This window comes from Vairimorpha ceranae (genome assembly GCF_000988165.1).
Source record: "Vairimorpha ceranae strain PA08 1199 chromosome Unknown NODE_1, whole genome shotgun sequence".
Taxonomy (NCBI): Eukaryota; Fungi; Microsporidia; family Nosematidae; genus Vairimorpha; species Vairimorpha ceranae.
In genome coordinates this window covers 13,428-41,190 of record NW_020169296.1, presented here as the reverse complement: position 1 = coordinate 41,190, position 27,763 = coordinate 13,428, and the positions used below count along the sequence as shown (strand labels likewise).

Genomic DNA, 27,763 nt, shown 5'->3' with positions numbered 1-27,763 from the left:
TTCATAAAAATAAAACGATTTAAATTTCTTAAAATCTATCAAAATTTATAAAATATTATATTTATGTCATTGTAGTTCTTTATCTATAACCAAAAGATATTCATTTACAAAATCATCATTGTTTTTTACAATATTAAAAATTTCCATGTATCTCTTTTGTACTTTTTTTGAGGGATGGTAAAGACCCTGTATCAGATATTTTATAAAAAATTGTCCGCCTATTGTTTTTGTAAATTCTTGTATAAATTTCTCAAATACTTTTTTTATTTCAATATTTTTTTCTAGAATATTAAACCATATTAAATTTAAAAAATGCGTAAAAATTTCTACATCTAAATTATGCTTTTCATTTTTAATTAATAATTGTGTGCATAAATTAATACCTGCTAATCTAAAATTTGCATCATTATTAATAATACAATCTTCTATCAAATAACTAAGATAAGAAATATATTTAGTATCTATTTTACATTTACTAAGTATTTGTACAATAATTAATTTAGATTTATCTTCTAAATAAGAATAATCAACAAGTAAAACAGGCAGTATATTATAAATTCCGCAATGATTAGAAAGTTGTGATATTCCTGAAATAAGGCCTGTTTTGACATTTTTATCATTGCATTCTAGAAATTCTAAAAAAATATTTACAATTTCCTGAGGAGGTATAATATCAGAAAGTTTTATTAATAAATCCACACCTATTTGTTTCCTTTTAATATACCAAAATGAAAGGTAATCCATTACGTCATAAGTTATACGCATAAACTCTATTTTTTTAATATTATTGACTTTTGTACAATTTAATATTGTAAGTAAGAAAAAAACAATTTTTTCTTTAACTTTTTCATTTTTATATTTCAAAAGTGGAGCAAGTTCGAGTACTAAATCAGAACAATTTGAAAAAGGGGCTTTTTCGTAAATTTTAGCTAAAGTTTCAAGTTGTTTACTTAACAACGGAAGGTTTGTTTTATCTAATTTTTCGTAAAGTACTTTTCCCAAATTTTTTACGTCTGTATCTTCTATACAATGAATTGTTGCGTTTAAAATCTTATAACCATAAATCTTTATTTTATCTTCTACACCATCAATTTTCTGCTTTCCTAGTTCAAAAAGTCTATTAAAATCTTCTTTGTTAAACTTTCCAATCTCACAAAAATGCAAAATATTTTTCAAACATGATGTAGAATTTGATTTCAGCAAAATAAAGACACTTTCTCTAAATTGTATATAATTTTCTGGTGCAAGTAGTTGTGTTTGACTAAATATTTTTAAAATACTTTCTTTATCACACATATGTGTAATTAGATGTTCTTCTATAGTTTTATTTGGTAACATATTAATGAAAATTTGTGATACAATATGCTCATATTCTTTATATTTAACATCTAACATATTTATCAAATTAGATAAAATATAATCTATATTACTTTTATAATCTAAATTATTTTGAATTCTGTAGAATATTTTAATATTGTTTATGTCAAAATCAGGCCAGTTTTTGATAATTTTAAAAACTTTAACAGAATTATTTTGATTGCTTGTTGATAAAATTGCACAGGTGCGAATTAAATGGATCAAAAATCTTTTTTCTTGTAATGCACTAGGTATCATGAGAGTACTAAAATCTCTGTTATTTGTAGTACAAAAATCCAATACCGTTGTATAAAATTTATCAAACCATAGGTCTGCATCATCTATTAACTTTTGAATGTGTAAATGTGAAATAATATTTGCAAGCTCTTTTAGAACTCTTTTATTTTTAAATTTAGAAAGTTTATGCAAAAAGGTATACATTTCTTTTTTAAAATCTGTAATTTCACCACCCATTAATGTAAACATAAAATAATGAGATCGTAAAAAAATTAATAATTGATTATTGACTTTAAGCTCTATTTCAATGTTTATAAATCTCATTAATGTCGTATTGTATCCATTATTTATAACAAGCAAGGCTATTAATTTACTTAAAATATCTTGTAAAATAGAATTATCAGTCTCAATTTCTTGATTTATAAAATTAATAATATTTTCACTTTCATTTTCAATATAAAATAACAATATATCAATAGATTTGTTAATAAGATTATCTTCATTAATAAATTTAACCAAAAGGCAAATTATTTCAGGCCAATACAAAAAGCTAGAAATATGTTTTACTATTAAAGTTTCAATAACTAATAATAAATCTTCTTTTACTATTAATTTAAGATCTTGTGAAATTAAACAAAAAATAATTTTTTCAACTACAAGATTGTAATTTTTTGCTGTACAAAGTTTATGCACAGCCTTTTTTCTTTTTTTATTATTTGCTGTAAAAATATGCATAAGGTTTTTAAAAATTTCTTTTTCATCAGAATTGGAAGTTTGAAACATTTTAATAAAAAAAAGCGTTTCCTTCTCGTTAAAATTTCCAAATTTTTGCAGCTCTGTTAATGCAACAATATCAAGTTCATTTTTTTCGAAGGTAAAAGAATTAGGCAATAAAAGGGAAGTTTCTTCATAAGAAAGATCTCTTCCTATTAAAAAGTTAAATTTAATTTTATCATCTAATTTATATCTTTTAAAAGTTTTTTCTAAATATTCTTTTTTTTCATAATTTCTATTGTCAACATCAATTGGCATTTTCTGGGTTTTATAAAAAAATTGAAAATTTAAAAAAAAATAAAGAATGTAGCAGAAACAAAGTAAGGAGCAATTAAATAGAATAAATAAAAGATTAAGAAATATTATCATAATTTTAAAAAATAACATTTAATTAATTAAAAGTAAACTAATTCAAGATGTAATGCTTTTAAAAATTAAATCTTCTTCTTTCAAAAAGTTGGCTTTTTTATCGACAGGCAGATGCAAAAATCTAAATAACAATTCTTTTAGAATGGGTTTTTTGACAGACGGTGGTTTTAAGTGATATTCACAATTATTAAAATTTTCTGGACATAACCCAAATGTATCTTCAATCAATGAAAGATAAGCATTTTGAACTTTTAAAAAATTATTGTAATTATCTAAGCTTAAAGAATCCAGTTCAATTATGTAGTTACTATCTGAAATAAAAACGGGGTTTAATAATTTAGAATGTGCCCGTTTTATCACCAATTTTCCTAAATTAAAATTTGTTTCACATCTTTTAACAAATTTAGTACCGTTACAACTAAGAATATTTACTGGTGAATATGTATATGTATGAATATTACCAGCAAAATCGGTACAAATAATTCCAAGTGCCGGTTCTTTTACTATAAAATCTACATGAACTGCATTTTTTATAGATTCACTAGTACAAACCAAATTAAAACGTACAGGTTTATTTTGATAGTAAAAAAATGATAACCCTCTATAAATATCAGAAAAAAGAACAAAATTTTTGATTGTAATCATAGAAGTGGTAAGTGTATATAAATCATGTATTCCAATAGGAATCAGTCCTTCACTTCTATCAATTTTATAAATCATTGTTTTAATTCCAAGTGCAACTATAAGATTGCCTTTGATTTCATCACATTTTGTAATGCATCCTTTAATATTTTCTGAAGCCAAAACCTTTAATTTTTTATCTTTATGAACATTAGCTTTATCTACAATTATGTCTATAAGTTCGAAAACTATTATTCTTCCTCTCGAATGTTTATCCTCTCCTTCGACTTTAGTTACACAAATAACAATAAAATTATTTTTGCCATTAATTCCAATGCTGTCATTCAATGATAGCTCTTTTATATCCAAAACATATTCATCGGATTCAAGATCAAAAGTAGAAATAAATTTATAAGCACTCGTATACAAATCGATTGAATATTTTTGCGTAAAAACCTCTAACTGATTTTCATCTTCAGAATTATCTTTAAATTTTGTTTTAATACTAGAAACAACTAAAATGTACTTTCCTGAAATTTCTATACTTTTAGGTGATTTATAAATATTCATTCTTTTAAAAATATACTTATCATAAATCACATCATCAGATAAGGTTAAATTTTTCAACAGATTTGTGTTCACTTTACAAATATTTTTCTTTATTTCAGGAATTGAAATTTTACCAAAAATATTATCAGTTAAAATATAACAACTATCATCAACAAAAGAACAATCTCTAATGTTGTGCAAAGAACGATAAAAATAAATTTCAAGTCTATCATTTATAAATGTAAAATAAGGTGATCTGGAGTTTAAATAAATATAATTTCGAATTTTGATGAAAAACTTTATATTGGTTTGACAATCAAAAATGATGTTTTCATCTACTAGCATCTTAATTAAAATATTTTTGTTTATTTTATAAATCGCAAAATGGCCCAGCTCATTAATTAAAAACAACCAATATACATTTTGTAATTTAAATATTTCAATTTCTATAATTTTGTAAAAGATTGACCTTTTTTTTGTATAATCTAATGTGTCCATATGATACTGTAAATTTAAATTTGTGATATCATTGATTATCCATTGATTTTGTTGCGTTTCAAAATTATAAAAAATTAAATTATTTTCAACACTTAGGACGCATAAATTTTCGTAAAAGCAAAATGATGAAGCATTTTCAAATATCTGTTCAAACGTTGAATGAAGATTTCTTAAAAAAAAATTGTTTTCTTTATCTAAAAAACCTAAAAGCACAAATCCATTGTAAGTGTAAATCTTAACTTTAACAATATCACTTATAAAATTTTCTGTTTTCGTACAAATATTGTTTTCAAATGTTAAAATCTTATTCTTTTGCACTAAAAAAATTGAATTATTATTTTCAAAACAAAGTAATGCAAATGAAAGCTCGTTTAAAAATCCATCAGAATCATCAGAAAGATTCGTAATTTCAAAATCTTTATCGTCTTTTAAATCATTACTTTCATTAAGTATCAATCTTTTTGCTTTACTTTTTATAATAATAATATTTTTATTATTATCTTTTATGTAAAAATTACCATCTATGCACAAAATTTTTTCAAAATTTACACAATCGACTACTTTTCTCACATCGTAATTTAAAAAGTTTGAAAACTCTAAAATACAATTAGACACGCCTTCTGAACATGCAATATATTGATTATTAGATTTAACACAAAAATCATTTATATATCCAATGCCTGAAAGTTTATATAACATTTCTAGACAGAACTTTTTTTGCTCACAAAAATCAATTGTTTCACCGTACAAATACTTGTATTCTTTACTTATTATACTAGTAAGTTTAGAAAAATTGCCTTCTTCATCGGCTTTATCAAGTCTTATAGTAGAATGACATAACAGAAATAAAAAAGAGTCTTCATTTGATCCTAAAAATAATAAATTGTCTTTAAAATATAAAAATTTTGGTATTGTAAGTTTTTCTCTATCTTCAAGAATAATATCAATAATTCTTCCACTATCTTTTATTATATAAAAATTAAAGATTGTACCATCGCCGTTAAAAATAAGAAGTCTATCATTTTCAAAAAAAACTTTAGGATCAATAATAATAATGTTTTCTAAATGCTCTCTATGAGGATATGTGGACATTTTGTTTAGAGCCAATATTAAATCATTATGCTTATTCTTAATAAAAATTTCATTACTAGACAGAAATAAAAGTGTATCATCGGAATAAACAACTTTTTTTGTATATCTTGGTATTTCAAAATCATCTAATACATAAAAACTATTTAATTTTATGTCATAAGAACATATTAATGCTTGCATAACATTTAAATTAATATAACTTCTAGGTGTCGCATTAAATATAACACAAAACGTTGGTACAACGTAATTTGATAAAAATACCAGATCGACTACATTAAAAATTTTTTCATTAATATCTGTAAATTTAAAAACCTTTGCTAGAAAATTATTATCACTTAGAGAAAAAATTGAAAAAAATCTTTTGCTGATTTTTACAAAACCAATTTCTTTGCCAACTCTTAAAAATTTTTCATCTTGATTTAAAATATCGTAAGAGTCTTGATCAAAAAATTTAAGGCTATTTATTACAGGAGCATTATAGACAAAAAAAACTGAGCACATTTTAGCAGACTCAAATAAAATAATTAATCCATCTGTTACTGAATCAATTGTGTATGTCTCTAATTGTAAAATGTTTTCTAGAAGAAAATGTTCAGATAAAAACACCGGTTTATTTTCCTCGTTTAAAGTGTAGCATCTAAGAATATTTTTGTTAAAAAATACTAAACCTCTTTTTTTGTCAAAAAAATTCCCAATTGCACAGCCTTCATAGCAATTTATCATATTCTTTTTAGAATACGAGAAGTTCATTTAAGGGGTTAATAAATTTTAAAGAAGTATTTTTAGTAGATTTAAACTTCCTAAAAAATAAGCGTAGATAGAATATTAAATATTTTATTCTTATAGATATGCCTAGTTAGTAAATCTAATATTATTTAAAGTCTTTTGGTTTCTCATTTAATAAATTCAATGGAAAGACCAAAGATTTTAATACTTTTAAATAGGTACAAGCTGTCTAATTTTAACCTTTATAAAACTACAATTACTTTGTTATCCTTGTTTTTGCTATTTTAGTCATAAAGAATTAATGTTATTAGTACTAACAAAGTAAATGAATACAAGTTTTTAAAAAATAACTTGGAATTTTTAAAATACAAACGCAAAGCGAATCCCATACTTTTTACTTTAATTCTTTGACATCCAATATTAAACTTATATTTTTTGTCAGTTTTTTATTTAATATTATACTTTATTTAAGACAAGAAGTCCTAAAATATCACGGGCGTGCATTTAGTTTAAATTATTAATTGCGGCGGGAATTTTGTTTTTAAAGATAATGCATTTATTAAATCTTTACTTATTTAGAAATACAAGAAAAAACTTAATTATTGTTTTATAAATTTAAATAGTTAAAAATGATAATTATTTAATTGAAAACATAAATATAAGTTTAATTTAAATTCAAATGTTTAACTTTTTAAAGCATCTAAAAAAATACAAATTTTTGATAAAATCTATATTTTAAGAATATATAACACTGATATTTTTTTTACAAGTTACAATCAAATGAAGTTATTAAGATCGTTGATTATTTGAAAGATATAAAATAAAGTTTTATTATATTACTTTTAAAATTGTATAAATTAATCATTCTAATTATCAAATTTCCGTCAATAAAGCATTGCTACAAGGTTTTCATTTTGTTTTATCAATAAATTATTACTTCAATTTTTTGTTTTTATTACTGGAATATAAACTTTTAAATATAAAAAACAACATTAACTAAAAAAAAAGTTTTTTTTACAAAAATACAAAGTAATACATTTCCATTTAAAGTATAAGCTGTTATTATATCTCGTATCTAATTTAAAAAAAATTCTAATTTATTTTTCGCCCCTATTTAATGTTTTCATTATTTAAAACTAAGCTCACTCAAAAAGAGGAATATTGCCTCAGAAATCATAAATATAGATGTATTGATAGATCTATTTTATCTGCTTATATTTTTAAAAGGTATACATCTTTCGTTCTTAATAATACGCCAGAGACCATTTCTCCTAATATGCTTACCCTTTTCGGATATATTATTATGTTATTTAACTTTATAACAGTTATTCTTTATGATGTAGAATTGTGTTGTAAAGAAAGTTGGATTTCTCTTTTTAGTGCGATGTGTTTATTTTTTTATTTTACAATGGATAATTTAGATGGAGCACAAGCTCGTAAACTTAAAGAAATGTCTCCTTTAGGACAATTATTTGATCATGGTGTAGATTCTTGCGTCGTGTTTTTTTGTATGATTACATTAATCTCTTCATTACGACTAGGTTTGTCCTTGACATCGCTTTTGGTTATTCTAACAGTTATGTATGGGTTTTATTTTTCTGGATTGGAGGAAAAATTTACTGGTTTATTTGAATTTGGTTTTATTAGTGGGCCTACAGAAGGTATAATGTTTATTATTATTCTACATCTTATGTCAGCATTTCGTGATACATCATTAAGTTATACAGTAGATTGTTTTACACATCATTCATCTTTAACTCGTGTTATTACATTTGTACCTGTATCTCCATTGTTTCTTTTATCGTTGTCTGTCTTTATTTACAACTATATTTCCTCGTATTTTAAATCACTTAAATTGACTAAAATTAAAAAGCGCAGAGAAGTGTTTTTTAGTTATTTTAGTATTGGGTTATTAATTCCACCTTTATATACCTTACATTCTAGATTTTTACTGCGTCCAGATTTGCAAATTATTAATTTAATAATTTTTGCACAAAATTTTTCACTGAAATACATCGAAGAAGTCTACTGTAATATAATTGGTGGTCGAGCTCATTTTTACAATTTTTCTTACATTTTGTACGTTTTGTTTGCGATTAGTGCTTATTTTTTCGAATCTGCATCTAATGGTTTTGTTTTGGTATGCCTTTTTTTTATTACTTTTTGTTATTATTTAAATTCTATTTACAATGCAATATTTGCCTGTAAGACATCTTTAAAAATTAATATTTTGTCTCTAAATAAAAAAAATTAATTATTATTTTTCACAAGCATCTAATCATTTTCATTTTAAAAAAATTTAGAAAAAAAAAATATTCTACCGAAAAAATTGGTAAATGTTAAAGTATATCTGTATTGTCAAGTATTTGAATACTACCAAAATGTTAAAAATTTTATCCTTTTGATCATTGTACAGCTTTCACTTGCATTTGTTTATGTATCTTTGTGTAATCGAGAAGTTTTACGCAATTCCTATTATAAGACTAACTGTTACATTAGCGCAGGTTAATTTTTAAATCAAAATTACTTATATTTTAATAAAAAAATTGTTTTAATTTTGACAAAACCACAACACTGCTTAATCAAAGTTAAACTAACATCTTATACTATTAAATTTGCTACAATAGGTATTTTTACATCTAAATTGAGTTAAATTATTTGACAGGCTTATGTTTTTGGATTAGCAATCGATACTTAGATAAAAAAATTACGCAAAAAATTGTTATTAAATTTTTTACTTACATAATTTTTATCAACAAATAAAAAGCACTATGTGTCACTTTAATGTATTTGTGTATGAATATGTCAAATTTGTGGTTTGACAGATAAAAAAATAGCAAATCATTAAACTAAAAAAATATAAATAACGGTTTTGCAGAATTTTAAGGCGACATCAAAATGCTTTATGTGTTTAATCAAATGTGATAGATGAATGTGTTATTAAAAACTAAGAAAAAACTGAAAAATAATTACTATTGCTTACATGCTATTAAAACAAAAAAACACTTTCCAATACCTTATTAAATTGCAATGTCACGCAGCGAATTTAAGTTGAAAATTTTTACTTAGAATGGCGTAGAATAAAATTAAGATTTTTTAATTTAAATTTAAGCTGTATTTAAGTATAAATATAAAAATTAGATAGTTACAGCGACCTATAATAATACAAATTAAAATAACACAGAAGATCTTTAATGTGTCAAATCATACGAGTCCAAAACCAGTATTAATTCACAGAAAAAAAAATCAATAAGAAGAAGTCAAATACCCTTAAACTATACTTTCAAAATTCAATATAAAATGTAAAAAATTACAAATCAAATCAAACTATACCAAATAAATTTTTATTTATTAGTAAAATATTAAGAATGTCATAACTTAAAAATAAACTTTTAAGATCCCACAAACACGCTTCAATGTTTACTAAATTTTTTCGACCAATTAAAAATTTTTCCTTAAGAATCTTAAGATTTTTTAACAAACTTGCTTTAGTATGATCTAAAATCGCGATTACTTTCAGTAAATTGCTTATCTCAGTAATCATATTTTCTAACGGTAGATTTGTCATAAGTTTTGCAATTTTATAATTAAGGTAACTAATTCTATCATCAAAAAAGATTAATCCACGCAATTTTATATTAATTTCATCAAAAGAATTACTAATTTCGTTAAAAACAACTAACATATGTCTCAAACAAGTTATTATAATTTGAAACTCACAGCTATCAGTATTTCGAAGCCCAAGAATGTTTTGAAACATAGAAATAATAGTTAATTCGGCGTATTTTACAGGAATTAATTTGTCTGAGCACATCTTTTTGATTTTTTTAAATTTTTCTTTGTCTTTGTCAGAAATATTTGTAAAACTTAGTAAATAAAAATTCTTAAAAAATGTTATATTTTTCATTTGCGGAAAATTTAAATAATAACGATCCGAAACAAAAAATAATCTCTCAAGTTTTTTTACTAAAAGACAGATTTTAGCCTCATAACTTTTGATTAACGTATCCCTAACAATGGGATTTGATGCAGAATCTGTGTGTTTAACTATAACTTTACAAGTACATCGTTCTAAAGTGCAATTTGTACACTTAACAGACGGTATAGCTTCTGAAGTGTTATACATATTTGAGTTCTTTTTAGCGCATAATTTATTTTCCTTTAAAAAATCAGTATTTGAAGCACAGTTACTCAGAGAATCTCTACTTTTTAGACTTAATTTTAAAGGCAAATCAGAAGGATTGAAACTTGAACTTTCCTCAGTCTTAATGCCATGACAATTGGGAGTTTTTACAGAATCGTAATTATTTTTTGAATGACAACTTGTAGTAGCAATTTTTTTTAGAGTGTTGTCTGAATTATTTTCAAGTGATGAAAAATTATTACAGCTTCTTTTAAAACAGTTTTTAAGATCTTCGGTAGGATCTAATTTTTTCCTTTTTCCTGTTAACTGAGGTGTCGAATCACTAAGGTCATCAGCATTTTTATTTGTGCCTAATAACGACAACCTTATCAGCTTAAAAAACATAATGATGTAAATAAAAATGCAATCCATGGGTCGCAAAAAAAATAATTTTTTATGAAAAAAACAACTTTTTGTAAAAAACAATTTTTAAAAAAAATAATTTGTTTTTATTATTATTAAATGTAATTAATGGTTTTTAAAAAAAGCATTTCTTTGTATTACTCTAAATTAAAAATAGTACTTGGGTAAATGACTTGCCGTAGATGTCTTGCAATTTACGTAAAGTTGTGTAACACGGGGTTGAAACTCATTGATAAGTAAAAATATTAAAATTTTTCATGAAGGAAGGAGCAGAAACTCTAATAAACAAAAAAGAAATTGACAAATCTTATTTTAGATTGAGCTTATACGCTCTTGTAGTAAAATTAAATTTTTTTTAAAAAATTTATACTTTAAGAAATTCTAAGAAAATTTTGATCAATGTCACTTCTTCAAGAAATAATAACATTGATTTTTTTTATAAAATTTTAGATTAGAGTTGTATTATTTGCGCAATGGGCGAATTAATGCAAAGTGAAGAAATCTTAAATAATTCTTTAATTTAAAAAAAAGTTTTTTAAAAAATTTCCATACTTTAGTGTAATTATTTTTACGAGATATGTTAATGAAGAAATGTCAAAAAGCCACAATTTTTAAATAGAACATTACATATTACCAAATTGTGTTCATTTAAAACTTAAAGTTTTTAAATTACGTTTATATTCAAAAAATTAACATCCAAAGGGATCATAATGTTAGATAATATTTACAAGAAAACGAATTAGTAGCCGGGGAATGTTAGAAAGTATAAGTAAGACGTATACTGCAAAAGTATTACCATTATATAGATTTTTACGTGATTCTTATTATTTTAATAACTTAGCTAGACTAGAACTAATGTAATTAACTAATTTTACATTGATTTAAATTTTTATTAAATTTTATTTATATAATTATAATTTGGATCAGTTGCATACATTCGTCAAAAAGGTAATCAATGAATTTATAAATTATTGCTTTCTTAATGTTGGAAGAGCAAGACATATGCCAATTATCAATGTGTTGTTTGGCTTAAGATATTTGACATATTCAAGTATATATTTACATAATAAATAAACCCATGTTTTCTGATAACCACCTATTTAGGTAACAACACTTAACAACAATTTTTTAGGGTTTTATAATACAAAAGCCATTTAATTTTTTTCTGGAAACAATGATGACATTAATTTTTTTAAGGCGAAATGATGGCATAAATTTTTTTTAGGGGAAATTGTGACATTGTTCTGAAAATTTTATAAATAAATGATAACTAATTTTTAATTTTTGGCAAAATATAAGAAAGGAGCTGAAAAAAATGGGTCAAATTAATGCGTGTATTTTATTAATGATCTTAAGAAAACATTTGAGAGAATTCCGCTGTAGTAAAAAAGAATTGTTATTTAATATTAGCTGGAGCTGAAAAGAACAAAAATCAACATATGAAATAGGCTTAATCGATACAAAAGTGAAAAAATAATGTAAAAAAGAAACTTGCCTTTATACAACTGAATTCTCTATTTTAAATTTTTTCTATCAAGTGGTATTAATAATTAAAATAAATTTGAGAATTTTCAACATGCTATTGATTATCATATGTATAACAAAATATTATTTATAACCGTATGTATAGAAAAATATTTTTTAAACTTAAAATGTTAAAAAACATAGCATATAGTTTAAAAAAATAGAAATACAAAGAAACGCTGCAAGAAATGTGTGACAAAAATTAGGTATAAGGTTATTAAAAAACTTTTTTAGCAATAATAAAATAGACTTAACTAGCTATGTTAGGGGTTGACCTATACATAATTAAATGTTTTTAATCTAAAGCTTGTTACTTGTAGAAATGCAAGAATAAATTTGGAGCAAAGTATTAAGCAAAACTTAAAGACAGCCTCATATTACATATTTTTGTTATATTTACTAAATATTAATTAGCTATAATAATTATTTAGTCAGTCCATTAATAATTAACTAAATTTTTTATATTAAAAAATCTTGCACAACATCTTTAAATATATGCAATATTTTAGATATTGATCTTATCACAAATATAGTTTAAACAAAAAACATTCTAAAATTTAACGCAAGAATCAACAACTATTGTGGTAAAACTAAACAACCCTATTATAAGAAATTGGCAATGCTATTTATGATCATGTCCCTAAATTGATCTAAAGGAGACTAAGGTGTTAAAAGAAATGAATTCTGCTTCTCTAATCTTATAACATCCTTTTTGGGGATAATTTTTTTTATAATTTATTCTTGTGGGCTATCAAATAAACACAATAATATTTCAAGTAAATTTTGGTAGCATTATGATTGTTTTAAATTCTTCTTGTTTGCTTAGAGTATTAAATCGATTTTCATATTCTTGAAAGTTTAAAAGATTACTCGGATTAAGGGATTCTAATGGTCGGCAATAGTTCATCTACTGACACTTTTACCGCAATAATTTCAGCAATTGACATCAAAAAATAAATGAGATAAAAAATACACAATAATTTGCTTATTTCTTTGGCGTTTTTAAAAATAATATTAAAATGCTGCATGTTATTACTTATAATTTTTTTGTCGAATTCACTTAATAATTTTTTATTTTTACTTTATTTTTTAAATTTAATTTTCTTAAATTTTTTCTTTCATAGGTAATATTAAAAGGAGAGAGTAATGTTATATTCAGAATATTATCACAGGAAATAGAAGCTAAATAAAGAATTTACAAAAAAAAGAGATTAATTTATTAATAAAAAAAGCATAAAAAACCTTTATCTGTTTAATTCTAGAACAATACTTTTATTTTAACCGCCTCTCAAGAGGCTAGGAAGTTTAATGACTAAAAACAATCTTAAGCAATAATGAAACACAAACCAGTTTTAAATCAAGGCATACATATGAGATAAAATATACTATGAAGCTAGAAAATTTAACTTGAAAAATATTCTATAAAAAAACTTAAAAAGAAAGAAAGAACATACCAACATGGTGATTTTTTAACGCGTTTCCAAGAAGTTGTATTTGTTTTCAAATACTCTTTACCCACACTAGTCATGGGTGTGTTGTTAATATTCTGGTCTTTATAGGCTAAAGATCGCTTCTAAGCTCTGTAGTTAAAATTGTTAAAGACTTTTTACTATACAAATTTTCATTACATGATTTTTCTTTTAAGATTTTACTCCAAAAGTAATGAGCACCAATAATCTTTCATAATACTTAAGATCTGTGCGTAGTTATGACTTATCATGTAAATAAATTAATAAGAAAAAAAGTAATTCGCAGTCTTCAACCAATATGTGAGATTATATCACAAATTTTAAAACAGATAATAGTAAAATTGTAGAAAATTTTTAAATTTATAACTCAAATTTCATTGCTAAAATAAATAATTTTAAATCTGGGGAATGTAAATGGCACATTTATATGGTAAATATCTATGTTAAAAACAAAATTTTACCGGAGGTTTCTTTCCGCCAACCATAGGACTCAAGCTTCTGAACTGAAACGTTAGAAAATAATCTGCAACCTTATGTTTCAGAACAATAAAGAAAGCTGTTTAAAAAGCTTAATAAATAATATATGCCCAATAAAAATAGTTCTTCTCGTCTTATAAAATAACATTCTCGCCTTGGCCAGCCTTTTGGTAACACAAGATTCTAATTATTCTTTATTTATGCCTCTCTGTGTCCTGTATTTTTAATTTGCTCTTATATTTAATATAATGAATCTTATTAATTAAATGTCTATCCGATCTTTTCATTTCTCATGAAGTAAAAATATAAATTTATTTAAATAATGTAATTTTTCTAGAAAATTCATATTTCTTTAAAAATTAAAAAATAAAATTTTCTTTACATGTAAATAAATACCAGAGTAAATACGATCATAATCATTGTGTAGAAGGTATAAGGGGCTTGGTAATGGTGTAAAGAATGCCAGAAAATAGGAAATTTTTTCATAAACTAGAAAATAGAAAAATGATACATTAGTAACCTTTATAGAGCAATATTCTAAAGATAGTATTATTTATACTGATAGGAGAAAAACAATATTACTTTCGACAATTTCGATTATATTAACGGAAGCGTTAATCATTCTGTAAATTTGTAGAAAATAAAACAATTATACACACAAACACGATAGAGGAACCTAAGTTAGTATTAAGTAGATACTTTCTAAGATTTGGCGCTATAGCCTATTTCTGGGTAATTCGACTTTTTTTAAACTCATTACCCTGGAATAGACGCAAACTTGAGGATTCTTTTTAGCCCTTAAATTTATGAATGTTTAAGAAGAACTAAAATTTATTAGATTTCTAATTTTCACAAATTTGAAAGACGGAATAGAATGGTGTGATTTTATATTTTTATATAATAAGATATGTGATAACAATATGTCGAAAATGCGAATAGAATACAATGGAGTTTTTATAAATTTTTATCGGTTAAGGTATGCCAATTTAAGTTGTAAACAATCAACTTCATTGTTAAAAGAGTAAAAGAGGGGCTTAAAAGTACAGTTTAATGAATATTTGTTTATAATTTATTCTTGGCTTGAAATAGTTGTGAATATAAAAAATATAGATCCATATGTACCTCTTAATTCTGTTAAGAGAATTTAAAGGCATTTAATTAATGTTGTTAAAAGAGGAATTAGATAAAACTGAGAGGCGACTATTCTATTTAAGTCAAAGATAGCATAATTGTTAAAGGCAGGCTTCACAAGTCTCCCTGAAAGGTATGATAAAATAAAAAGAAGAAACGTTATTAATTAAAACCGTTGAAAAAGTTTTACGAAAGCTAGTTTAGAGATAGCTCAGAATAGAAAAAATAAACGTTTTTAAAATTTAAAAAGTATAATTTATTTTTGTTTTGCTGTAAAGACAGATGGCTATGTTTCATTGTCCATACGCTGTGGCAAGTATTGAAAGAAACCATATTGGTGCTAACCATGAATTGAGATTTACAAATAAAGAAGGATCCCATACAATCCCGATATAAGGCGAATGATTTTTATTTAAATCTAATATAAACAAGAAAAGATGTTCCAGGATTTGCAATTCCTGGTTATGTTTAGGAATACTGGTGGAGAAGAAATAACATTGAAGGTTACGATAGGAAAAAATCTGTGAAATCTCTTTTAAAACTCTTGGATTATTATTTAAGAAAAAATAAATGTTTTAAAAAGGTTTTTGTTTTTATGAAATAATCTGCACATTTAGCATAATCTCCATTTTTAGTAGTTTGCAATTTTTAAAATTTTTTTTTCATTCATAGCCCCTCTTATAGCCAAAAATTATCATATTTTGGCCCTGGAGATTTAGATATTGATGCTAAAGAGGTATTAAGCGCTTTTCAAATCTTTTTTTATCTTAAAATTTTTTTTGACTGGCGTCATGTATTTCATAATAACATCTATTGTCGCACGCCTGAAGAGCGACAGCGCTGAAACACGACCTTTTTTTTTGAATTTAGAAACCTTCTATTAATGGGCCTCTTTGTAAGTAAATTTTAATTGTAGAATATTTTACAACATAATTTGAATTTTGATTTACAAATCACAATTTCCAATGTTGTGCTAACAATTTAATAGATACATATTTATGTAGTTGCATATATCGCATACATACATATAACACAAATATATGTCTAAAGACAGTTGCATCACAAGAACCGTATGTATAGGAACGTTTTTTAAGGATTGAACGTCTTAAGCAAATTAAGCGTTTATAAAACAACTGTACCATTGCTACTAATACTTTCACTTTTAGCCATACAAAATTCAGTAGAAGGAAATTTACAATAGCCATTATGAGGCCTACTATTAAATCGCAAGAAGAATACGATAACATCGCAAAGATTCTTAAAGGCGAGGATACGACAGTAGATGGCAGCAAGCATACTAAGTATCGTTTGAAAAAAAGGCCGAGCTGCTTATCTTAATAGATAATTTACTTTATCTAAGGGATACAGAAAATTGCCATAAACGGGTGTTTGTGGAAGGAACAGTGCTTTTTATGAAAATAGAAGTACAAAAACTCCAGCATCTAAACCATTATGGTCAGAATCGTCTTTACTAGTTGTGCAACCAATTTTACTTTTCAATTCCCAGATTTGTCATTAGGATAATTTGTAATGAGTGTAATGTTTGTTTACAACCTCAAACCCTTAAGACAAAGGAAAGGTTTAAGCATATTCTTTCTAAGAAGCCCTTTGAGAAGTTAATCATTGATCTTTTTGATATGCGGACTTACGCAAAACAAAATGATGTTTTGGTTGGTTACTTATAGGTATAGATGTATATTCTACATATACGATTACTTATGTCCTCAAATCTAAGGACTGCAGCCGAGATTCTTTCATGTCTTAAAATGGCTTTTTATAAACTTAATGATCTTCAAATAATTTAATTTGATAACGGAAAAGAGTTTAGAAATTCTTGTTTGATTGATTTTTGTGATGAAAAAAACATTGTTTTAATTCATGGAAGATAGAGACGCCTACAAAGCAAAAGTTAAATTGAAATATTTAATCAAATGCTCACACGTTATTCGCAAAAGCATCTGTGTGATGGTGTATTGGCTGACGATTATGAATAAAATGGTTTATGAATACAATGTAGCAATACAATCTGCAACCAATAAGTCATTATTCAATCTTTTTATGAGCCAAACAGGGTTCAATAGTGTAGTACGTCCTTTAGATGAAAGCTCGAGTAATTAGGTTGAAGGTCTAATTAAATTTGAAATTATTAATGATGAAAAGGAAATAAAACCAGGTAAAATTACTATTAACAAAAAATATTTAGCGCATACGGACAAAAAATGCGTCCACAATTCTGTTTATAATTTTAATATTAGTAATTATGTTTTTATAAAAAAAGAATTTAATAATATTGCAAAACCAAAAAAATGCACAAGAGTTTTTTTACTTACAACCTGTAAAAATTGTTGAAATATTGTAAAAAAATTCTGTAAAATTTTAATTTAATGGTTCTTTAGAGGTAGTATAGATGAGTTTAATAAAAAAATAATATGTTTGATTAATTTTACTACTTCTTGTTTGCAAAATTTCTTGTTTTTGTAGGATAAAAAAAGAAAATTATTGCAGCTTTTTTTAACATTCAGATACTTTTTATAACTTTTTTTAAAAAATCATTTTTAAATGTGCTAAGATTGTTTCTTTTATATCAAATTTTTTTTAAAAAATGCAAAGAAGTAATTAAAATTATTTTTATTTGTTTAGACTAATTTTTTTTCTATTTTATTGCGCTTTTTAATTAAAGTTTTAACTTTTTTTTTATTAAAACAAGATATTAACACCCCAAGTAATTTTTCATTTTAAATTAAAACATGTGCTTTTTAATAGTGTTTATTCTTTAAGTGTCATTTTTAAAGTTTTCTTATATTTTTTTTATATTTATTAAAATTAATTAACTTAATCGATTTTATTTTTAAATGATAAATCAAAACCATTTGAAAAAAATGTATAATGCGTATAGTAATTTATATACAAATAAAATTAGGCATCTTACAATAGCAAAATTAAAAAAATTAAAGACCAGATATTCTTATGTTTAAATTTTTAACATAAGGTTCGAACTTATGGCATGTTTGAGTTTATGGCGTGGCCGGGCTTATGGCGAGCGAAATTTAAAAATAAAAACTTAAATAATTTAGTGTTACTAAAAATTTTTTCTATTGTATACATTAAAATATTAATGTTATGGATAATCATAACATTTCAATTCTAAATTTATTGGTGTAATCTAAAACAGTCACATTTCTACGTATCAACAAATGTATCTGATAGTTGTAATGATTGATGGAAACAAAGAATGTTTTGATTTAATCAAAACTTAAAATATAAATAGCGCCACAAGAAAGTAAAAAATGCAATTAAGAAGTAAATTTACCAAAAGTATTTCTAAATTCGGTAGCTTAATTGAGTACTGCCTTAAAAACAACGATCTGCCATTTATTTTTGGCAATAAATACCATCAAACTTGTGCTTTATAAGCAAAAGTATAATCACAGTTTAATGGGTTTACAAAATAACAATGCCAGCTGTAACACATTTTCAATTATATAAATAACCATAAGTTGTTTTTTAAACAAGTGAATATAAACTAAAATACAATTTAATTTTTACATCGTATTAGTTATTATTAGCAAATAAAATATACTTTAAAATTTCTCATATATTAAATATTTTTGTTAGTAGCATGCCATTTACAGAAATTCTTGTATGATGTAGTAGAAACATATATGTAAATTGGTTTTCTTTTAATAATATATTTTCTAGAAGCAAGACGAGCTGTGTTTAGATGCTATATTTTTTGCTAATTATTGTTAATCTATGTGTTAATATTTCCTAAAAACAATTTTTTAAGCCCCTATTATGGTTTACGAAGAAGTCAGTTTAAAAAACTTAAAAATAAAAAATGATTATAAATCAATTGAATTAAGTGAAATTTCTAAGAGTGATATGCATAAAAGAATTAAAACATTTGGCTGGGTAGATTGCTGCAGAACAGGAAAATCCATTACATTTTTTGACCTGACATGTCAATTTAAATCAATAAAATGTGTTTATGAAAAAAAGATCGATTTGACAAAATGTACTTCATTGACTATTTACGGAACTATTCAGGAGAACAAATCGAAAAAAGAAAACGCAGAATTTGAAGTATTAGTTGAAAAACTTGAAATTTTTAATGATGCTATTGCACCATCTTTTCCACTAAATAAAGAATCAAGTTTTGACACAATGATGAAATACGGCCATTTGGCGTTACGTAATAAACAGCGAGGATTTTTTTTAAAAGCAAGATCTTCTTTACTAAAAATTATAAGAGACATATTTTATGAAGGTAATTTTATTGAAATTACTCCACCTACTATCGTTCAGACACAAGTAGAGGGAGGATCAACTCTCTTTAAATTGAAATACTATGATAAGGATGCTTATTTGACACAATCTTCGCAACTTTATTTGGAGACAGTTGCACCTGTAGCTTACAGAGCATATTGTATTGCTTCGTCGTACCGTGCAGAAAAAAGTAATACTACAAGACATTTAAGTGAATATACTCATGTAGAAGCAGAATTAGCAAATATTGAATTTGAAGATTTAATTAATAACATTGAACATTTGGTTACTGAATCTATTAAAAGATTTTATGACTTACTTGGAGATGAAATAAAAGATCTTTATCCAGAAATAAAATTGCAAAATGTCCCTAAACGCCCATTTAAAAGAATAAGATACGTAGATGCTATCAAATTTTTGAATGATGAAGGTGTAAAAAAAGACGACGATACGGATTTTGTAGTTGGGGACGATATTCCGGATTCACGCGAAAAAATTATTTGCGAAAGATTTGGCAAGGGAGAGCCTGTTTTAATGACCCATTTTTTAGTAGAGCATAAACCTTTTTATATGAAATTAGATAGTTCTAATGAAACATGCACTGAAAGCTTTGATTTACTTTATCCTGGTATTGGAGAAATTGTAGGAGGCAGTATGAGATTAGATAATTACAATAAACTAATTGATGGATTTAAAAGGGAAGGTCTTAATCCTGAAGATTATGATTGGTATTTAGACATGGCAAGGTTTGGGCCTTGTAGTCACGGAGGGTATGGACTTGGTTTTGAAAGGCTTTTAATGGCACTTATGAGATATACTAATATTGAATTTGCAACATTATATCCTAGGAATACAAGGAGATGTCATCCTTAAATAAAATTTATTTATTATTTGTTGGTTTGTTTATTTATTTTTTAAAAAATTCCCCATGTTTATGGAAGCTGAAAAAAATATGCCAAGGATAGAAGAAAAAAAAGATATTCTTAAAACTCCACTTTCTGAAGGTCAAAAGCATATTATTTATTCTGCAATTGAGGATTCAAATGTTGCTGAAGATGTTATTAACATTATAGAACATACTATAAAATCTTCAATAAGTGAAAATAAATTTGATTTAATTGTTGAAGCTTTAAATCCATTAATTCAAGACAAAGCCAAACATATTGTTGGTAAATTGTATATTTATAAACGTAGACCCTGTAAATATAATGATAAATGTATTAATGAAAATTGTATTTATACCCACGATAAAGAATTAAAAGGAGTAAATAAAAAGCGAAAACTTGATGATATGGTAACAAGAAGTAAACCCGATGTATCTAAATCCAATGAAGTTATTTTTAATAAAGTTGATTCTTTTAAACATACAGAAACAGATATTAAATCTTATGCTTCTTTATTTGGGACTTTAATTTCACTTAAAAAACTTAACATTTCAAAATGGCTTTTAATTTTTGAAAATGAAAATATGGCAAAAAAATTGGTTGAATCTAGGACTCCTGTTATGGAGGACGAAAGTATAAAAAAGTATTATAATATTGTTGAAAATTTAAAAAAATATGAATTGAATAATTTAATAGAAAAAACCGAAAATTTACTTAATCAATTAGACAGATCATCTGTGACTGAAGAAATTCGACTTAATTTTAATAAAATTAAACAAATGATTAAAGAGGACAATCAAGGAGTACAACCAAGTAAAGAAATTAATAAAACAAAAAATAATGTGCAGAGTTTATATTTTAATAGTTTTTAATAAATTGTTTTTATTTTTATTTTTATTTTTATAATTTATAATACAATATAACAAATGTATCTGTGGATAATAGAAGTGTAGGAATGTCAATCAGCAAGTGAAGTTGATAGCCTTGACACGTCTGTTTTATAAATAATATTTATTTTATAAGCCCACGCTTTATCCCAAAAATATAACTTTTAAATATTAATTTTTTAATTTAATGATTTTGTTTGTAATTTATATTGATTTTATTTATTTTTGTATTAAAATAGAAAAAATTATGCATCTATTTTTGAACTTTTACAAATTAAGCGCAGAAATGTTCAATTTGTTTAAAATTAACATAAAAGCATGTAAAAAAGTATCTTTTGTGGAAGAAACCAAAATTTATTTTTTAACAAAGTACAGATTTAAAATAAAAGTTTTACTAATTATTTTAAATTAAAATAATAATTTGGCTTTTTAGCAGAAAAAACTCTTATATTCAGTTTTTAATTAGAAAGAAAAACAGTTAAAAAATTTAACTTGATTCACTTATTTTAAGATTGTACAGCATGGTTAACTAAATTACAAAGAAATGTTTTTAATTGTTAATTTTATAAGAACACCATTATTTGTAAAATTATTAATCTGTTAAAAATACACTAACATTAAATATACACAAGAATTAAACTTCTTTTTAATATTTTTAAAATTTTTAATCCATGGACAAAAAGTGGATTTACAATTTTAATAAAATTTCTAAAAAGCATAAAGATATTTCTGACTATGAAAGATATTATTTATTTTGTAAAAAATATCTAGAAAACCATCAGGATGAACATAAAGAAATATTTAAAGTACTAATAGATACATTAAATAGCACTAAAAGTACGATTCTTTTATCTATTGCCTATAGATTAATCTTTAATCTAAACATAGATTTAAATCTAAACACAAATCTTGTAAAAAGTCATTTTAAGAACAAAGTACTAAAACGATATCTTTTTCCTGTTTTTACAAAAGCGGAAATATTTTTAGATAAAAAAAAGATTTTAAAAATGCTTTATGATGAAACATACGAGGATAAGTATTTTTTAGAATATCTTAAAAATTATCCAGATTTGATAGAATCATTTTTAGTAAATGAAAATGCTAAATACACAAGAAAACAACTTTTATGTATTTTAAATACTAAATATTTCTACAATATGGATTACTACATAAAATTTTTAGGTGATTGTAATAACCACATCGCATTTTTGGCATATGAAGTATTTACACTTCTAATTTCTTTTAGAGGTTCTCAAAATTTATATAAATCTTTTGAGATTGTACAAAATGTTAATACCTACATTGATATAAAAAATAAGATACAAGTAGATTCTATAGATAACTTTCTGATTTATTTTTTACCTTTTATGAAAATTAAACAAGAGATTTACAGCTTAATTTTAGAAAATAAAATTAACGAAATCAATCATTTTTTAAAAAATTATTATATCAAAACAAGTAGCATTCTTTTACAACTAAAAAATATTAGATTTTACTCAATTGAACTACCGAGTATAAAAAGTGTTTTTAATGATTTAATTTTTGATTCAGCTGATGAAGATTTTGAATTTTTATTTGCAGAATCAAATTACAAAAGCATTTCTGATTGCATTGAATTTTAAAAGTTACCCTTTTGCATGGTACTTACATTATTTAAAGAGGGCGGAAAAGTATTGTGTATAACTTTATATAAAACATTGATGGATGTTTTTAGGCCAAACTATATGAACAAGGAAGACGCTTATAAAATATTGGGTGTTACTTCTACAGCTAATAGTGATTTAATTACAAAAAGATATTTGGATTTGTTTAATAGAAATTATAGAATGAATAATGGTTCTAAGTATTTACAGAGTAAAATAAAAAATGCTTACGAATTTTTAAGTAAAGATTTTGAAAAATAACCCATGAACGTAGAAGAAAAAATAGAAAATGCTAAATTAATTACAAATAACAATAAAACTTCATTGTTTAGCAATTTAAGTAAATTTAAAAACAAATTTATTACTGTTGCTTTTTCAAACGGCGAAAGATTATCTGGAGTACTAATTTCATACGATGATGCATCGAACCTTATTTTAGAAAAAAAAATGGCGGGAGCATGTAAAGAATGTGTTTTTTGTTTGGGAAGAAGTTTATCTTTTATATCGCTAGGTAAACCAAATATTTTGTAAAATAATATAGTGTTTTTATTTATGCATCTACTTTATTAAATAATTTTAAGAAAATACATACAAACAAAATTAATAAATAAATTAAACAAAATATCTTAATATAATAATCCTGTTTTGTAGAAGAATTTTCTACACTTTCAAACTCTACACCAAGTCTTTTAATTAAAAATGGTGATATTTGTGTAGATTTTAAATATCTCTTAAGAGTATCAATGGCTTGTCTATAATTAATTTCGTAAATTTCAACTGCAAATTTATGCTGTTCATCAATTTTAATATTTTCTAATAAATTTATTTCAACTATAATTTCTTCTTTTGATCTCAAAATACCGATACTGGGTTTTACTAAATAATCTTTAGGTTTTGTTGTTTTTATCTTAAATGCCTTACGTTCTAAACTTGCATTAACTATTTTTAAAAAACCAAATAAAGTGTTTTTATTTATTTTGACATGTGAATTTGGAATTATAATTATGTCTCCCATAAGGGGAAAAAATGTAAACTTTTTGCATAAATTTATTGTAAAAATTAAAATGTTATCTTTTGCGAGAATATTTTTTTATAAAATTGTAATATTTTTCACTAAATATAGAAAATTTACTAATATCTAGAGATGTAGTGCAGTCATTACAAAAATGATCGCCAGCACAATTGCCGCACGTTTTTTTTACATCTCTTACAAATTTATACCTTCTATAAATTGCGGGACAGTCAAATTCAGAATGTGTAGAAAATTTACATTTTTTACAAAGCGTAGATTTTTTCAATGTAAAAGAATTAGTACAAAATTTATTAAGATGTCCTATTTCTCCACACTTTTTACAAATAACAAAAGGGCAATTTTTATCTTCATGTTCTCTTGCGCAATATAAACACGTGTTTGTCAATTTTGCTTCACTATATTTTAAACTGTTAGAGAAATTATTATCAACATTAATATCCTGATTATCTAAAGTAGTGTGATATAAAGAACTAAATATATTATATATATTTAATGTTTCATCATTAATAATTTTTTTCACTTCCTTATCATTTAAATCAACCGTTTCAAAGTTGTCAATATTTTTTGCAAAATTTAAAATTCTTTTTGGTTGCATAAAAAGGGTAATAGACAGAAAAAAATGACTTAATAAATTTATTTTTTTTCTAAAGCGTCTTTTTATCTTCATCGCCTGTGCCTCTTGGCTTTAAAATTTGAAATGAACAGACAAGATCTTTACTAACATTCATAATAGCCCCACTATTATCAAATTCTCCGCAATAATTTGGAGCAGAAAATATTGTAACAAGTGATCTTGAAGCAAAAAATTCGTATCCGTCTTCTACGACTTGATGTCCTCTACAAATAAGATCTAGATTTTGTGTTTCTAGAAAGTTTTCGACTATATCTGCACCAAATGTCACAGAGACTCCTCTATCATTGTATCCCCAGCCAGAAATGGCAGGCTCTGGATCACTCCAAAGCAAATCGCACAATAAACCAGAATCTGGTACATCTGTTGGTCGTGCAATATTTTTTATTTGACTCAGATTTTTCAGATCTGGAGAAATTCCACCATGCATGCACAAAATTTTAGAGTCTATTAAAGCAGCTATTGGCAGATAATTAAAACATTCTGTAAAAATATTCCATAGTCGTACGTCGTATCTTCTTTTACATTCGTCGTAGAAACCATAAATTTTATTAATGCTGGCGCATTCGTGATTGCCTCTTAGAAGAAAAAAATTATCTGGGTATTTAATCTTGTAAGCCATAAGTAAGCAAACTGTTTCTATAGATTGTTTACCTCTATCTACATAGTCGCCTAAAAATAGATAATTACTAACAGGTGGGAATCCACCATATTCAAATAATTTCAAAAGATCATAATATTGTCCGTGTGTATCTCCACATATTTTTATAGGAGCTTTTAATTCTAGAAAAGTAGGTTGGTTTTTTAGAATTTCCTGTGTAGATCTACATAAGTAAATTATTTCTTGTTCTAGTAAATTTACATTCATTCCTGCTTTGCTATTCTTTGCACCAAGAAGTTTTTCAATTATTTTGTCTATGCAAATTTCTCGTTCCATTTTGCTCCCTTCCATAAGAAAAAATAAGATATAAATTTTAAAATGATTTTGTACAAAAAATAAAGTAAAGAAAAACATACATTTCAATATCAAATAATATTAGAATTTATTTTGTCATCAAACTAATTTTTGTTTGTTTTAAAAAAGCATACATAGAATCGTAGCATCTTCGCTTGGTGTTTAAAGTAAATTAAATAAATTATTCATAAAAGGTTTTAGATAGTAATACATGATTATTTTTTACTTCACTTTAACACATAGCTACATATTAGAAATATATCAGTAAAATAAGAATATTTTTTTAAGTTAATTTTATATTTTGCATTTTTTGTCGCATATGCGTATATTTTTTATGTAGAATTTTAAAAAAGTGTTAACCTTAAGAGCTGTAAAGTTAAATATATGATTTTTAAATTATCTTAGTCTTAAAAGCTTTATTGTATTATCTGTACACTTACATTGTACAAAAATCTAATAAAAAATATATTGTTATTAAAAATTATACATTGCATCTACAAAAACAACATTTAAAAAATTATTTTTTTATTTTTTTAAATCTTCAAGCTTCTTCTTAATTTTTCCTTCATTTAAAATTAAATTAAGCTCGTATGTTTCCAATTTCTGATTACTACCCATCTTCTGTTTAAGTGCTTCAATAATTTCCAACTTATTTATCAATTCATCTTCATTCTCATTTTGTTTTGCTTTTATCGGTTGTGACACGCCCTTTCGTAAGTTTTTATTTTTAAGGATAGCTGGAACATAAGCTTCTTCGATTGTCTCTACAAACTTTTCTTTAGGAGGACTTAATTCTATAAATTCCTCATTAAGTCCATAAACAGATACGTCACATAAACTATCAAAACATTCAGATGAAATAAGTCTACCATAATAATCATACTTGTTAATTCTATTATCTTCTTTAAGATAATTTAACGTAGAGACATAATAATAACTCCCTGTTGTGTCCCATAAAACTTTACTTGCACCTAATTCGTTAGCAATCGAAAGCTTTTCTTTAGATTTTGCATCATAAACTTCAACGTTACCAGCCAATTGTTCGAATCCCGCCAATACAACATACGATTCTTGACGATTAAAATAAATACGATTTCTAATTCCTGATGGAAATTTTTCTCTGAATGATAAATCCATATTAAAAATGGCAACATATGAAGGCTGATTACCATACACAACACAGAATCCATTTTTTATAAATGTAAAATCTAATATATTCGACAGTTTATTCATTTTTTCAAATTTTTCTTGTGCAACGTCGTACACGTACAAAGCTGTAGACGCAAAATACGAATTTTTAACGTAAGAAGTAGAAAGATTAACAAGTACATAATTACCATCATCACTACATTTACAATTTACATCAACTATCGAATCAAATGTTTTAACCACTGTAATGTTTTTTTTAGAAATTTTTATCATTTTATGACAATAATTATTCTCTCCATCTTTTAATTTTAATGTGAACACCAGACAAAAAGAATTAAACACAAAATATTTAAAGAAAGAATTTAAAGATTTATCCACCATACCTGCAGAATTGATATTTTCTAAGTAAAAATTGTTCTTTGTTTCGTAGCCCATTAGATTGTCTGAAATCCCAAAACCGTTTATTTTCTTTTTAGAAAAAGTTAAAGTAAAATTTGAAAATAAATAAAACTCCCCATTCGTAAGTAACACTCCCACATTTTTACCATTTTCTGATAATTTTAGTTCATGAATTTCTGTTGTAAATTTGTAAAAACAAATATTATAAGTTACTTGTTCGTGTAATTCTGGTAATGTAAGATCAAGTTTATAAAGGCAATTATCTATATTATATATTAAAATGTTATTACTAATAGCGTATATATTTACATTTTGAATAATAACTTTTTTATCAAATACATCTAAAATTAATCTTCTAGAATCGTACGCAAGTACTGGCATTTGAAGGGTAAAAATTTAAGCGTTTTTTGAGTTTCGAATTTTCGATATTGAAATTCGTAAATTATTTTGCATACGAGATTTTCCTAAAAAAATTTAAGTGTTTAAATTTTCTCTTGTAAGAATATATTTATAAAATACATACAAACAATAAACTAAACATGTTATA

At 24.6% G+C, this 27,763-nt stretch overlaps 15 protein-coding genes across 15 annotated transcripts; 7 read left to right on the top strand and 8 right to left on the bottom strand.

Annotated features, from left to right (window-relative positions):
- Positions 1–66: 66 nt before the first annotated feature.
- On the bottom strand, positions 67–2,625 carry AAJ76_100038566 (u2 snrnp spliceosome subunit; the record flags this gene model as incomplete). The annotated part of the gene is made up of 1 exon (XM_024473638.1): positions 67–2,625. One exon carries the CDS (start codon positions 2,623–2,625, stop codon positions 67–69), a length of 2,559 nt encoding a protein of 852 aa, XP_024332371.1.
- A 153-nt stretch (positions 2,626–2,778) lies between these two features.
- On the bottom strand, positions 2,779–6,246 carry AAJ76_100034945 (pre-mrna cleavage and polyadenylation specificity factor; the record flags this gene model as incomplete). The annotated part of the gene is made up of 1 exon (XM_024473637.1): positions 2,779–6,246. The coding sequence occupies one exon, from the start codon at positions 6,244–6,246 to the stop codon at positions 2,779–2,781; it is 3,468 nt and encodes a 1,155-aa protein (XP_024332370.1).
- Positions 6,247–7,339: 1,093 nt separating this feature from the next.
- On the top strand, positions 7,340–8,476 carry AAJ76_100033851 (cdp-alcohol phosphatidyltransferase; the record flags this gene model as incomplete). Its single annotated transcript, XM_024473636.1, has 1 exon — positions 7,340–8,476. The coding sequence occupies one exon, from the start codon at positions 7,340–7,342 to the stop codon at positions 8,474–8,476; it is 1,137 nt and encodes a 378-aa protein (XP_024332369.1).
- A 1,068-nt stretch (positions 8,477–9,544) lies between these two features.
- Positions 9,545–10,777, bottom strand: AAJ76_100030414 (hypothetical protein; the record flags this gene model as incomplete). The annotated part of the gene is made up of 1 exon (XM_024473634.1): positions 9,545–10,777. One exon carries the CDS (start codon positions 10,775–10,777, stop codon positions 9,545–9,547), a length of 1,233 nt encoding a protein of 410 aa, XP_024332368.1.
- A 2,390-nt stretch (positions 10,778–13,167) lies between these two features.
- AAJ76_100027871 (hypothetical protein) lies at positions 13,168–13,320 on the bottom strand (the record flags this gene model as incomplete). The annotated part of the gene is made up of 1 exon (XM_024473633.1): positions 13,168–13,320. One exon carries the CDS (start codon positions 13,318–13,320, stop codon positions 13,168–13,170), a length of 153 nt encoding a protein of 50 aa, XP_024332367.1.
- Positions 13,321–19,164: 5,844 nt separating this feature from the next.
- AAJ76_100022026 (asparaginyl-trna synthetase) lies at positions 19,165–20,508 on the top strand (the record flags this gene model as incomplete). Its single annotated transcript, XM_024473632.1, has 1 exon — positions 19,165–20,508. The coding sequence occupies one exon, from the start codon at positions 19,165–19,167 to the stop codon at positions 20,506–20,508; it is 1,344 nt and encodes a 447-aa protein (XP_024332366.1).
- A 61-nt stretch (positions 20,509–20,569) lies between these two features.
- AAJ76_100020621 (hypothetical protein) lies at positions 20,570–21,391 on the top strand (the record flags this gene model as incomplete). The annotated part of the gene is made up of 1 exon (XM_024473630.1): positions 20,570–21,391. One exon carries the CDS (start codon positions 20,570–20,572, stop codon positions 21,389–21,391), a length of 822 nt encoding a protein of 273 aa, XP_024332365.1.
- Positions 21,392–21,593: 202 nt separating this feature from the next.
- On the top strand, positions 21,594–21,818 carry AAJ76_100019597 (hypothetical protein; the record flags this gene model as incomplete). Its single annotated transcript, XM_024473629.1, has 1 exon — positions 21,594–21,818. The coding sequence occupies one exon, from the start codon at positions 21,594–21,596 to the stop codon at positions 21,816–21,818; it is 225 nt and encodes a 74-aa protein (XP_024332364.1).
- A 259-nt stretch (positions 21,819–22,077) lies between these two features.
- On the top strand, positions 22,078–23,028 carry AAJ76_100019113 (hypothetical protein; the record flags this gene model as incomplete). The annotated part of the gene is made up of 1 exon (XM_024473626.1): positions 22,078–23,028. One exon carries the CDS (start codon positions 22,078–22,080, stop codon positions 23,026–23,028), a length of 951 nt encoding a protein of 316 aa, XP_024332363.1.
- A 15-nt stretch (positions 23,029–23,043) lies between these two features.
- Positions 23,044–23,310, top strand: AAJ76_100018147 (hypothetical protein; the record flags this gene model as incomplete). The annotated part of the gene is made up of 1 exon (XM_024473620.1): positions 23,044–23,310. The coding sequence occupies one exon, from the start codon at positions 23,044–23,046 to the stop codon at positions 23,308–23,310; it is 267 nt and encodes an 88-aa protein (XP_024332362.1).
- A 3-nt stretch (positions 23,311–23,313) lies between these two features.
- AAJ76_100017877 (hypothetical protein) lies at positions 23,314–23,580 on the top strand (the record flags this gene model as incomplete). Its single annotated transcript, XM_024473616.1, has 1 exon — positions 23,314–23,580. The coding sequence occupies one exon, from the start codon at positions 23,314–23,316 to the stop codon at positions 23,578–23,580; it is 267 nt and encodes an 88-aa protein (XP_024332361.1).
- A 19-nt stretch (positions 23,581–23,599) lies between these two features.
- Positions 23,600–24,064, bottom strand: AAJ76_100017127 (vesicle-associated membrane protein; the record flags this gene model as incomplete). Its single annotated transcript, XM_024473611.1, has 1 exon — positions 23,600–24,064. The coding sequence occupies one exon, from the start codon at positions 24,062–24,064 to the stop codon at positions 23,600–23,602; it is 465 nt and encodes a 154-aa protein (XP_024332360.1).
- Positions 24,065–24,116: 52 nt separating this feature from the next.
- On the bottom strand, positions 24,117–24,677 carry AAJ76_100016514 (hypothetical protein; the record flags this gene model as incomplete). Its single annotated transcript, XM_024473605.1, has 1 exon — positions 24,117–24,677. One exon carries the CDS (start codon positions 24,675–24,677, stop codon positions 24,117–24,119), a length of 561 nt encoding a protein of 186 aa, XP_024332359.1.
- A 49-nt stretch (positions 24,678–24,726) lies between these two features.
- AAJ76_100015526 (serine threonine protein) lies at positions 24,727–25,665 on the bottom strand (the record flags this gene model as incomplete). Its single annotated transcript, XM_024473597.1, has 1 exon — positions 24,727–25,665. One exon carries the CDS (start codon positions 25,663–25,665, stop codon positions 24,727–24,729), a length of 939 nt encoding a protein of 312 aa, XP_024332358.1.
- A 528-nt stretch (positions 25,666–26,193) lies between these two features.
- AAJ76_100013594 (eukaryotic translation initiation factor eif2a) lies at positions 26,194–27,597 on the bottom strand (the record flags this gene model as incomplete). Its single annotated transcript, XM_024473582.1, has 1 exon — positions 26,194–27,597. One exon carries the CDS (start codon positions 27,595–27,597, stop codon positions 26,194–26,196), a length of 1,404 nt encoding a protein of 467 aa, XP_024332357.1.
- Between the last annotated feature and the right edge of the window lie 166 nt (positions 27,598–27,763).